Genomic DNA, 14,003 nt, shown 5'->3' on the forward strand with positions numbered 1-14,003 from the left:
TATTTTTAATAGTGGAGGCAAAATGTTCTGGCGACTATTTTTCAATTGTTGCTATGACATTTTACCACATTCCTGATGTTTATCTTCTATATTCTTACCAAAGTTTTCCCATGTGTTTTGTTTAGTTACTCTCACATCTTTCTCTGTATTCTTTTATGGCATCTGCCAATTAATTTGCTACGAACTGACAGTATACTTTTCACTTTTCCAGGACTGCTTCTTTGACTTCTTGTGTCAGCTATGATAGGTATGAGAAGTCATTGTTTTGATTGATTGAATTAGCTGAATCAATCAGAATTTCTTCAGTTTTCCACTGAGACTCCACTTTATTTACAATAGGAAATAAATAAAAATTTTTCTTATATGCTTCAAGATTAGCTGAACTGAAATATATACTCAGTAAGCCATGGTTCTTTGTTAATAGGGAGAAATGGCACAGGGAAGTTGGGGGGGCAGATATATATGGCAAGTAACCTCTCACTTTCAACATTAATTAGAAGTGTGTTAAACTTTTTGTACAGTTAAATTGGATTTGCTGTTACACAATATTTAGCTGGAAAGAGAGAATAATTATATTCTCTGGAAGGCAAATTCATCATCATCAAATTCCTGCCATGTACCCTCAAGGGGTGTACAGGATATGATAGTACTACATGAAAAAAATTACATCATTACTAACTTCCTATCTACAATTTTCCTCCAAATCAGTCTGTTACTTGTCAAGACTCCAACATCATTACCAGATCTTATATTTCTATCGTCTAAGGCACTTTGTACCGTATCAATCCACCTATATCTTGGTCTTCCTCTGGGTCGTTTTGCTGCCAACCTAGCAGAGAACACTTGTTTTGCTAATCTTTCTTCGCACATTCTGTTTAAGTGAACATATCACCTGAAATTAGCTCTGCTAGCACATTCCTGGATGCTGACAATGTCAAGTTCTTTCCTAATATCCTCATTTTTAATATGATATTGCCATTGATGCCATCTGTTCATGCCACTAATCTTTCTCAGGACTCTCATATCTGCGGTTTCTAGTCTTTGGTCAAGTGTTTTACTTCTGACCCAACTCTCAGATCCATAAGTTAAAACTGGTTTGAACACTGTCTTGTATACAGCTAATTTAGTGTTCTGACTAATTTCTCTCTTATTCCATATGAATTTATTCAATTGACTTCCCACCATACCAGCTTTGCTGATTCTGTTGTCTATTTCTATATTTAACTTACCATCTTCAGTAAAAATTGTGCCTAAGTAGCTGAAATGTTTTACTTCTTCCACAGGTTCTCCATTCACAACACAGTTGACATTTTCATTGATTCTGCCTATTTTCATTGTCTTTGTCTTTTTAATGCTGACCTTCATACCATATCTATTACAACAGTTATTCAATTTAGTGAGAGAATCTTGCCGACTTGTAGCAGATTTATTTAGAAGTATAACATCATCTGCATAAAGCAAAGAACTGACATTAACATCTCAAATTTTGATATCACGTTTAATACCACTTTCCTTCATAATGTGATCCATATAGATAATGAATAACAGAGGGGATAATGTACATACTTGTCTCACACCAGATTTAATATTAAAACATCTTCCTGTACTTCCTTCAATTCTAACTGCTGACTTACAACTCAAATAAAGACTAAGTATTGCTTGATATAATGCCCCATTGACACCATATAACTGTAGCGTATTGAATAGCTTCTCTCTTGGCACCTTGTCATATGCCTTTTCCAAATCAACAAAACTTAGATACAGATCTTTGTTATATTCCCATTCCTTCTCGACTATTTGTCGTAAAGTGAAGATCTGATCCTGACAGCCTCTATTTGGTCTGAATCCAGCTTGTTCTTCACCAAGCTTTTCTTCCACAATTCTTCTCAACCGTTTCTCAAGTATACTTGCATAGATCTTGCTAGGAACACTCAGTAGGGAAATACCTCTGTAATTCTCACATTCAGTTTTATTTCCCTTTTTATATATGGGTACCATGAGAGCTCTTTTCCAATCATCGGGAATTCGTCCCTCTGTGCAGGCTTTCTGAACTATGCAGTGCAGCCACCCATTTAATAAATTGCAACCAGCTGATATTCATTCACTATTCAATGATGTTATGTTTAAAATTTATGTGAAATAGATAATGCAATTCATAAGAATCACATCTAATTTCACACTTTAAGGTAGAATGTAATTTGTAAAAAATTGTATATTTGTTTCTTTTTTTTTTTAACTTTAAAAATAATACCTTTTAAAAAGAAAGATGAAATTGACTCATCTCCCATCTGTTCATACAGTGAAGATCCTTGTCCATTACCCGAATCTTCTGTACTGCAACATCAGGAAAATTATTTAAGTGAAACATCCCATGCATCCAAAATAGTGGATATTAATCCTTTTGATAGTGAGGTTATAAAAACTATGCTGTCACAGCTGTCAGTTCCATTGGAATCAAGGCCAAACTTTTTCCAGATGAAAACAAAGATTCATATTGTAATAGGAGAACTAATTAGTTTTGGTAAGAATTGATTGCAAAAAAATTCTAGGTTATAATTTTAATTTGTTGGAAATTAAACATGCTGAGATATTATATTCATGGTTTAACTCTTTATCCAAATGTATGCAAAAAATATCTTCGTGACTGAACTACTTGTATGTAGAGGCTAATGACTTCACATCAATTGCCTTAGTGTCCCATAATGCAAAGCAAACTTCTTTCAGACATGTATAATACTATACATTATGGTAAAGGCCACTACCCAGACCAGGAACAACATGTTGAAACTGGCAAAGTTCCTGACCTTTAAAAGGTCACTGTCCAGTATCTGTAAACTTGTCAGTGCCAGAAAGTGGTCACTGTGGAATTTGTCAAACTCCACCTGACAACCAAGCAGAACCTCAGCCCAGTGCAACCATATACAATTACTGCCACCATGCCAAACCTTTGCTTGGTAAAGTGACAAACTACTAGAGTGCACAGTCCTACTGTTCTTTCTGGAGACTAAGCAGAAAGCTTAAGAGAGCAAGTCCTCCCCCAGACTGGTTTCGACCTTTATTGAGGTAATGCAGGGATACCTCTCCAAAAACTGAGTGATCAACACTATCATGCTTATTCTTACTGATTGACTGTAAAGATCTCTACTAAGCTCATTACTGCAGGACGGGACAATCATTCTGTGGCTGAGGATACCAAGGTTGAAGTAATGCAGAAGTCATGTATTTTCCATATCCAAGTAGTGAAAAAGTGTATCACCTTATTATTAGATTAATCTGAATCAGAGAAAGATGTTGGAAGATTTATTTACTTGCTTATACTTTAATTTAAATATGTCAAGAAAAATTATATTCTTAGTTTAATCAATTATCCAAGTGTAAGCAAACAAAGATTGTGTGTGGAGTATCTTCATGCCTGGGATACTTGTATATAGAAGTTAATGACTTCACATCGATTGCCTTAGTATCCCATAATGCAAAGCAGCTCCCCCTTTTTTTTTTAGATGTGTATAATGCTATTCATTATTGGAAGGGCCACTATCCATACCTTTCAATCTATACAAGTAGCGGAAAGTACCCCTTTCCACTACTTGTATATGGAGAAATAATGACTTCTGCATTATTATTTTTTTTTCCAACAATTTTAAATATACAAATATGTATTGGTAATAGTAGAAAATACATTGATAGTAATTGGAAGACTTTAATCCAAAAATAGGCATGTATTGCGAGGACATGAAAGGAGTAAAGGGGAAATTTGGGATTAATGAAAGAAATAAGAAGTGATACTCCTTAAATTTTTTTTAGACAACAGGATTTCTTCTTCCTATAGTCCACAAAGCACTGTTGGGTAGATATCAGGCAATCTTCCACTCAGTCCTTGATTAACATCACTTTCAATTCTGTAAATGAAGTACCTATCCAATTTCTTAATTGCTTATCCAATTTATTCTAGGTGTACCTCTCTTTTGAGGTCTTGGGATAAATCTTTCAAGAACTTGCATTGAGAGACCATTAGATCTGCTGATATTACTAAGCCAGATGAGTTGTTTCCTTTGAATCTTAGTTATAATAGTTCTTGGACCAGCAAAAGAACTAATTGTCTTTCATCATAATTTGTGACATGGTCAATGTATGGTATCTTTAGGAGTTGCCTATATCACACCATATTTCAAATGCCAATAACCTTTTTTCGTCTTTTTTAGGAAGGTCCAAGTTTCACTGCCATACAGAAGTACTGACTTAGCTAGTGTGTCAATGAGGCATAATCTGTTTGTAATTGTAAGCTTGTTATCTTCCATAGTTTTAGTTTTTGGAGTGCTGTTCGTTTTGAAATTTTTGTTCTAATATTGTTTTGATTTTCTATCTTTATTATTGCTTAGGTATTTAATCTGATGGACTTCTTTTATGGGTCTATCCTCAAGTAGGATTTTTTTCAGTTTTTCCTGTTTTTTTTTTTTTTTTTCAGTTTTTCCTATAGCAGTTCATTCTTGGTCAGAAGCACAGATATTTGCCATTGTTTTTGATTTTTGGGTACTCATGGTTAAGCCATATTTTTTAAGAGTACAAGTTAATTTTGTCATGATTTCCTGAAGATCTCATTTGTCATCTGCTAGAAGATTAATATGACCAGCAAACTTTAAATGGTTTATTCTTCTTTCTCCTACCATCACTCTAATATCACAGTTTTCCAGGGCTTCATTTACAACATATTTGAGTAAGTGGTTAAATAACATTGGTGATAATTTGCACCCATGCTCCTTTGGAAAGGGAGTGCTATAATTCCTCTTGATTTCAGCAATAATTTTAGAAGAAGAGTACAGGGATTTGTGCAGTAGTATTATTTTGCTATCTATTCTATAATGTTGTAGAATTTTCCGAACAGCATTATGCCAAATAGAATCGAAGCTTTCTGTAGGTCAATAAAAGTATGGCACATTACTTTATTATGTTCTACATATTTTTCTCCAATGATATGGAATGTAAATATATAGTTGATTGTACTCCCTTTCTTTCTAAATCCACCCTGGAAAAAATTGGATTCCATTTTTGCTTCAATTTTCTTAAAATTATTGTACTTCTTGCTGTTTCCTTTTTTTTTTTTTTTCAATGTGAATAAAAATTGTGTACCAATATTCCACACCTGCTGACAAATTCTGTGGTGTGCACTTACAATAGATTCTCCCCTTCTTTAAGTAGTTCTGATGTAATACTGCCAATTCCTGCATTTTTTTTTGTAGAAGTAAAAAGTGATCTTAAGATGACTTTTTACTATTATTATAATTACGGCTATTATAGCCTGTTTTTGTTTAGTAGTGTCCCTTATTTAAATACATTGGCTATCAATACTCAAGAGGGATATATATATTTAGGGCATTATTGGTGAGTACAGAAGGCAATTAAGGTAGAATAAAAGAGGTGGAAAAATTTTGGTACATACCTGTTTTGATTCTACAATGTCTTCCACTTCCATGATCTTGCTGAAGGTTGTTTACAAGCGGGGGGGGGTTTAGACGCGGGAAAATAAGTTGGATAACCCGGGTTAATATATATATATATACAGGGTGTTCGGGATAAATTTGACAGTTTCGTAAGGAAAAAGAAAATCTTCTTTGTATCTATTAAATTTAATGAATTGACAAAAAAACATTACAGGCAGAGTTAATTACAATACTATCAACAAGATTTACTCAAAATAACCACCATTAGCATCGATCACAGCTTCAATTCTGCTTCGGAACCTCGAACAAGCTGATGCTACAGTCTCCCTGGGAAGGGCCGCAAAAACTGTTTTAATTTTATCCATTAACTGGGCTTTTGTATTACTGGAAGTGCGATTGGTGTCTTTTTCAACTGCGCCCCATACAAAATAATCCATGGGGTTAAGGTCTGGGGAGTTTGGAGGCCAAACATTTGGACTGGTGAAGTCGTAGAAATTTTCAGACAACCATTTTTGACTTTTCCCAGAGGTGTGGCAAGGGGCCGAATCCTGCTGCCATACATACGGCCTACCATTGGCTACCCTTGTTATCCAGGGCTTGACTACAGTTAGCAACTCCACGAACAAAGCCCGAATTCCAATGCCAGGGTTCTTCAACACCTGTTCCTGCAGATTTGCGAGGAATTCTGCTGTACGAACGCAATCAGATCGTCTGCTAGGGATCTTTCTTCTTGCTACATCCTCGTAGTCACCATTGCAAGTCTCTAGTTCATGCCTGATTGTTTTTACTGTATTCAGGGAGCATTGGGCAGCAGTCGTAATATCCTTATTTTGATGGCGGGCACGAATCATCATGATACAAGTTATTCTCTTCCATGATTCAGGTGGGTTCCAGCTATCCATCCTTTCTGACATCTTGTATATGAATGAAGAAGGGTCCAAACTTTTAAATGAAGAGAAGTGTGTGTTAATACATGTAACTTACGGAAAAATATAATTAATTATAAATATGTCAAATTTATCCCGAACACCCTGTATATATATATATATATAAATGTATATATATATATATAAATGTATACATGTATCATTTTGAAATAGGGCGCATTTTTGTGGGAGTGGGAGGGTAAAACTATTGTGGCAATTGGGGTAGGGTTAACGGGGTGTGGAACCGTTTCGGTCGTGTGACCAACTTAGGAACTTTGTCAGAAATGAGTGTAGGGCTATGTCAGGGGAAAGTTGCAACTGCCAAATAAGCGCATTAGTTGTCGCTACATGGCCGGAGGCATGGCTTAAATTGTAGGTTCTGGATCGTCCAACATTCGGAAATTAGGTAGGGGCGGTGGACGTTGATAGAATTTTCATCGCATTTTATGGCAATAGTTTCGGATATTCTTAGCATTGTTTCGTTGTCTTGTTTGTCTATGATTATGGCCTTGTCGATTTGGGGGATATGTTTTAGTTCAAGGACGTGAGCTGCAATCTCAGTCTTCCCTGTACTCTGTGTTTTATTTTATTGCGATGTTTTTTGGTGTTCAGATATTCCGGAATGGGAATATTGCAATCCCTGAAGTGCTCTTGTAATCTAGTCCATATGGACCTAATTGTAGAGCCGGTGTAGGTGACGTCACAGTCCTCTTGACAAGGAAATTTGTAGACAACATTGTGGAGTTCGAATATTTCTTTGTGTGTGAGAGATTTTTTAGGTTTTAGGAGAGTTGCTAATTTTTGGTTCGTGGTGAATACTAGCTTATAGTCCGTGTTTTTGAAAATGTATTTGTAGGCTTTGTATGTGTTTTGGGATGTATGGCAATTTGATGACCATACGTGTCGGGAAGTCTGTTTTGGTTGTATTATCATTATGATGGGATTTTGCCATATTGTTTGCGTAATTTATTAGATGTGTAGGATAGTTGAGATTTTTGGAAACCTGTGTTAAATACTTTAATTCTGTGTTAAGATAATTGCTGTTGGTTGAGAATTTGTAGGCATTGATAAATTGTGATAGGATGACTGATTTTTTGATGGAACATGGGTGGTATGAATTGAAATGGAGGTAGTTTCCGATATGTGTGGGTTTGTGGAATATCTTTGTAGCTATCTTGTTATTGCTTCTGATTAATGTCAGGTTTAAGAAATTGATGGATTTGTTCTGTTCCTAAGGTGAATTGTAGTCTGTTACTATAATCGTTGAGGGATGTTTGTAAGACGGAGATGTGCGAGGGTTTTATTAATACTGCTTTCCCTTCTTAGCATATTTTCAGTTGCATCGATGACTGTCTGTGAAGACTGTTGGCATGAGGCAGATTCCACAGAAATGGAAGGAATGTATGGTAATTCCAATTGCACAAGGGTAGTGCAAAGACCGATATATCCAACTACTGACCTATTAGTATCTCAGGTCCACTGGTGGTGAAGATTTTGGAAAAAATGGTTAGGACTCTCATTCAGAAATGATTTGACAGGGAATCTACTTTGCAATGAACAAGGGGAATGGATACACCATGGGACTTTTCGAATTTGCCAAGGCTTTTGACAGAATACAGCATGGTAGACTGTTGCATAAATTGGAGAAAATGGGTTTGGGTTATACAATATTAGCATGGATAAGAGGATGGCTGACTGATAGATATCAAAAAGTGGTATACGGGAGATCTGAGTCTGCAAGGTTTAAAATAAGAAGTGGAGTACTACAAGGATCAGTGCTTGGTCCACTGTTATTCAATCTACATTAATGATATTGGGAAGGATTTGACAAGCAATAGTAGGGTAATCAGGAATGCTGCTGATATGCAGTACTTGCAGAATGATTTGAATAGGCTGGAATTGTGGGCATGGGAAAATAGGTGTCAGTTCAGTGTGAGTAAATGTAAAGTCATTCACTTCGGCATGATTAGATATCCAGTGTCTTATTATATTGGTGAGATTAGGCTAGAAGAAACTGATGAGGCTAGGAATCTTGGAGTGCTAATAGATAAGAAGTTGAAGTTCATGGGGCATGTGGCATAGATTGCAAATACAACTCTAAAGATAAGGATGTTATTTTGCCTCTACAAGGCCTTGATAAGACCTCACTTGGACTACTATTGTAGTCAGCAGAGGCAGCGATTTGCTACACGACTGGACAGTGGTCTGGAACGTAATGTGACGTATGACTGGTGTATACTGTGTGTGTGTGTGTGTGTGTGTGTGTGTTGGGGTAGTATATTTTTATTTTTTTGACATTTTATTGTCGATGGAGGTGGTGATTTTTAGAAGTGTCTGTTGTTTGATTGCCATTCTGTAATTCTCTACTGAAAATGCCTGTGAAACTTAGCTAATAATTTTGCAAATAAGTTTTAATGTTTTTTCTCTATTTTTATAGATGGATATTAAAAGGATATCCTATTAAGAAGTATAGGAGAATACTGATACTCATGGAGAGGAGAATATTCATACGTAGACTTGATAGGATATTGAATGTAAGGAATATCATCCTTTCATTCAATGCACCAAAACATCTGTCAAAGTGAACTATCTCAACCGTGTATTAAGACTACATCCTGCAGCCTTTACACTGTTTTAAAGGTGAGAAGTATGATCATTTTCAAGCTCCTACTATGGCTCTGCTGTCTGTGCCCAGTGTGGCAGTAAAGACCATGAAAACAAAGATTGCAAGAGCAGTCAGGGCATTTCAGTGTTTTGCAAGAGCAGGATGGTCTTTGCAAAACATCAAAATGCCCTAATTGTGAGGGAGACCATCCAGCTTACTCTTAAGCATGCAAAAGGTAAAAGGATGAGAAGATCCAAAAAATAAAAATAAATTAATGCATTACTTATTAGGAGATGAAGAGGCATTATACCAGAAAAAGCAACATCTGGTAAACCCTCTTATGCTGAGAAGGCAGCTGTAAACAAGTGTCAACAGGAACCAAACCCTCATGTTGATTCAGTTTCTCGCAATTACAACATCCCAGAATGATATGGCTTGCTTGCTGTCTCCTTAGAACAAATCAAGGAGACAAATTAGTAAGGCTCTGCTCCTGAGGATATGCCATAGATCGTCTCATTACATGAGAATCCACTAATAAAAAAAGATAATGGAATGTGCACCAAAGAGGGTCAAAGACATGACTCGGAATCCTTTAATAGATAGACCATCAACACATGGTAAGGATACCTCTGTTCCCCTTGAAGAAGATAAAATAATTCAAGCATTTAGTGATGTAAAGGGAATAGAATTTGATAACGTCTTGGATATTTCCTAATGAAGAAATGGATACTGGCCATCTTCAATTCAACTTCAGTTCTCAGCAAAGTGACTGCTTTGCTGATGGAAGGAGATGCAGAATCATGTGATGTTATCACACAAGCTGTCACAACTGAAATTTCTAAAACATTGAGTCAATTTCCATGTTTCCCTAAGCCATGGTGGAATGACAATTGCATGGCAGCCACCAAAGCTCAGAAGAAAGCTTGGGATGTTTTTTGAACATATCCCAACAGCAACAAACCTCCTTGCTTTCAAATGTGCATGAGCTCTAGCAAGATACATCCTGCATCAGTCAAAAAGAACCTTGAATCTAATATACATTAACAAAAACAGTCAACATCAAAGAAGTCAGAGATAAAATTCAGAAAATAAAATGCAGATATACCACCCACCAGCTTTCTATCTTTTGAACACAATCGATGCACAGTTACTGATCCAATAGTGATTACCAATATGTTTGGGGAGATTTTTTGCTAAAACATCAACATTATCCTCCCTCCCATCCCCAAGTTCCTTGCCCAAAAAAACAAAGCAGAACAGAAAAATAAATTCAGCATTTTTCTAATAGCACTGACAATTACAACAGGCATTCACTAAAGAAAAAGTAAGAGTTATTTTGTTTAAATACTGTCATTTCTGTTGGACCAGATAATATTCATTACAAGATGGTAAAACATTTGTCACTGTCATCCATGAATCAACTGTTGTACTTTTAGAACAGAATTTGCTGAGAGCATATTTCCACATGGCAAAAGGCAGTTATTGTTGTCTTGTCCAAACCAGGGAAGGATCCAAAATGACTAATTACTATCCAATTGTTCTGACCAGCTGTGCATGATTCTGGAGAAAAATGATTACTCTCGTCTTTTATGGTTTCTGGAGAGAAACAACTTTTTTTCCAGATCACAATCTGGCTTTCAAAAATATCATTCTACTACTGATCATCTAATCTGGCTGGAGGCCTCCATTCAAGATGCCATCCTAAAATGCAAGCATCTTAGTATGTTTTCTTTGATATGGAAAAGCAAACAACACTGCTTGGAGAGTTGGGATACTGAAAGACCCACACAATCTTGGTCTTAGTGAGACACTTGCTCTTTTCATCAAGAAGGGAGTCCCACAAGCTTCAGTTTTAAGCATTATGCTTGTTACATTCTTCCAACTTCCTCCATATGGATGGCTTCACATCTTCTCTGTCATCATTCATATACTCATAATATGAGGATGACAGAAAATGGTGAAGATAGCTGCAGCAAGCCATTCACCATCTCTCAGAATGGGTTTGGAGTTTCACAGCAGAAGACAGTTTCTGTGCACTTTCTATGGATGTCTTCATCCTGTCTCAGAACTCTGATTAGGATTAATCCCAGTTTCACTGGAAGCCAAATTCTTGGGACTCATCTCTGACAGCAAACTCAGTTTCTTCCCTCACATATATCAGTTATGAGAAAAGTGTTGTAAAGCAATGAACATTCTATGCATCCTATCTACCTTTGAGGTGCTGACATGTGTTCTTTTCTTCATTTCTAATAGGACTTGAAAAGATCTAAATTTGATTATGGGTCCCAGGTTTATGCTTCTTTGAGGGAGAATGCTCAGCAATGGCTAGACCCTATTCACCACCAAGCCATCAGAATTGCAACTGGAGCATTTCGAATGTCACCTATTCCTAGTATGTACGTCAAGGCAAATGAACCACCTTTGTCACTTCAGCATCAACAACTGTCTCTGTTATATGGAATAAAAATAAAATCTCTTTCAGACCATCCCACACGACCAACTGTTTTTCACCCACAATGGGAGAATCTGTACAACACTCAAACAGACATCCATGTGACTCTTAGGTTTGTAGATAAAAGCTCTACTACAAGCTCAAGAAATTGCAGTAGATAACAAAGCCTAGATATCACCACACACACACACACTCTCTCTCTCTCTCTCTCTCACTGTGGTACTGATACATACCAGCATGTATGTATCAGTACACACATTTCAGATTTGGAGGACCTAGTGTGATCTTCTGCCATCTTTCCAGAAAGCACAAATCTCACTACAGAGTAACAGCTTCACAGCTTAGCTGTGATTGCATCACTACCAGAGGGTGCGTAATATATTCAGACTAACAAAGTTCTCTTCAGGTAATAAAATGTTTAGTGCTACAGAAAACATCCTAAGGGGTGTTTAAGGTTCAAAGCTGTATAACTAAGAGGAGACCTCCACATAGCCTTTAAAGGAATGTGGAGAACCGACCAGGGCTTCTGACCTAATATCCAATCCTCACCTTCTCGTGATATTGGGTATCTACCTGGATACTGATTTTTCTAAATGGTCAAAAGGCAACAAAAATATTCATAAGGCATCAGTGAATGTATAGCAAAAGTTTTAAACCCACTGAATATTTTTGTTGCCTTTCGACCGTTTAAAAGAACTCCACCTTTCTCACTTCTCCTAAGATCAGGCTTCCACATCTTAATCATCCAGATGTCTACCAGATTCTGTGCTCTTGTGGATTATCTTATTTCGGACAAACGGGAAGATCTGCCTCTATTCGGCTAGAATAACACCCATCTTATATTGAATACTTTAAACTTGAAAAGTCTGGACTGCAGAACATGCTATCTTCACTAGACATAGAGTTCATTGGAGAAAGACAAGAGTTCTTCACAAAAGTCAGTTCCTCATGGAACGCCTTTATAAAGAAACATGTAAAACTCTACTTCATTCTCCTAACTTAAACAGATCCGACGGCTTACGTCTATCCCCTTTATGGGAGATAGTACTTTGCAAATCAGCTAATCTTTCCTAGCTTTCTTTTTTTTTTTTTAAGAAATTTATTGACCTTTTTGGTTATCTTACACCAGCTACTTAGGTGGTGCTTTTTGGAATTGTCAGTTATTGTTTAATTTGAGTTTAATATGTACTGAAGATGCCTGTGACACGCAGGCGAAAATTATACTCTTAAATAATCTTTGTACGTGAGTTTTTTCCATTATTAATTTTGTATCGATATGTCTACTCACGGTATACCTCTTTTAAAACTTAAAATTCTCAATACTTGGAAAAGCAGCGTTGAAGACATGTCACTATCAATACAACAATTTCTTAAGTTAAACTATACATGAATGAATATATATATATATATATATATGCATTAGATTAAGCCATAACATACATAATTCCCTAGGAATTAGCTAAACTCGTTCATAGATGTATCAACAAATTCCCAACAGATAGTCTTTAAGTATACTTAGGCTATTAATTTTAAGGATAGGTTAATATCAGTTCATTAACCTATCCTTAAAATTGTCACACAGTCTTAACAAAATAATATACAGACTTGCATGGGCTGTCTTTTATAAGGGCACATCCTTCAAATTTCCGCTGGCTGCGACTTCCTGTGATCCTCTTTTTCTTTTATTCTTTTCTTCTAGGTCTTTGGATTACCGACAGCTCGTCAGGTCAGCTTGCGGGACTTGGGTGACTATTCATCGGCATACTAAAGACACTGGCGAAGGGTCACGATTTGTTGGGGCCTTCACGGACTCGGTAGAACAGAATTGCTCACTGAAAAGTTCGGCTGCTCCTTGGCTGTTTGTCCCCTGGTCATCTTTGTTTCTGGGCTCTGACAGCATGCACCATTTCTCCCTTTAGCCCTTCTGCTTTCTCCTTGGCACATCAGGACTTCACTCTCAACTCATACTATGTCATCCGGCTATCATCCTCTTTTTTCTTTCTGTCTTATATCCTCCTTGGTTCCAAAACCTTGGGTTCAGTTTTTTCAACCCCGTGCACTTCTTGCATGCACTTATGCGAACCCTTAAGTTATTATGTGATTCCTGGTTCTGGAACTTTCGCCTATCCCCTTCATTCTCCGTCTTCATGTTCTAATCAGATTATGTCAGCTAGTGGAACATTCGTTTGAATCTTGCCGTCCCCTTTCTGCATTGACCTTGAGGTTACTTAAGGTCAAACTTGTAAACAAAATTTCAAACGGCTTTCTGACTAGGGCGTTTCCTTTAGCCTTTACAATTTTACATCTTTTGTTTTTTAAAGAGAGCTAATTCCCGTTGGGCTGTACACATGCTACATACAATACTGAATACTAAAGGAAAAGATTATTTACAGGTATTCTGGGTTTTGCCTATCTGTAAAAACTCGATGTACTTGTTATGCAAGAAATTTTTCTTGTTGCATCGAATTTTTACATCTCCTCTTGATGCATGTTGTATTTGCTCTTTTTTCTTTCACCTCTGAACTGCTAACAAGATAATAAAGTCAGTGCATCACAGTTAAAAATCTGCATTTGACCAAATA

The 14,003-nt window shown here is 36.6% G+C and overlaps 1 protein-coding gene across 5 annotated transcripts in view; it reads left to right on the forward strand.

Moving 5' to 3' along the window:
- LOC150102365 (mitotic checkpoint serine/threonine-protein kinase BUB1 beta-like) overlaps positions 1-14,003 on the forward strand; it is a 386,807-nt gene that overhangs the window by 292,665 nt on the left and 80,139 nt on the right. For all 5 annotated transcript variants that reach the window (XM_090399214.1, XM_090399217.1, XM_090399216.1 and 2 more), the window contains one exon: positions 2,301-2,521. In XM_090399214.1, coding sequence (XP_090255340.1) covers positions 2,301-2,521 — 221 coding nt within the window. The remainder of the gene's footprint in view (positions 1-2,300; positions 2,522-14,003) is intronic.

The sequence above is a fragment of the Typopeltis vanoorti genome, chromosome 10 (genome assembly GCF_054136105.1).
Source record: "Typopeltis vanoorti isolate ZY-2024b chromosome 10, IOZ_Tvanoo_1.0, whole genome shotgun sequence".
Taxonomy (NCBI): Eukaryota; Metazoa; Arthropoda; class Arachnida; order Uropygi; family Thelyphonidae; genus Typopeltis; species Typopeltis vanoorti.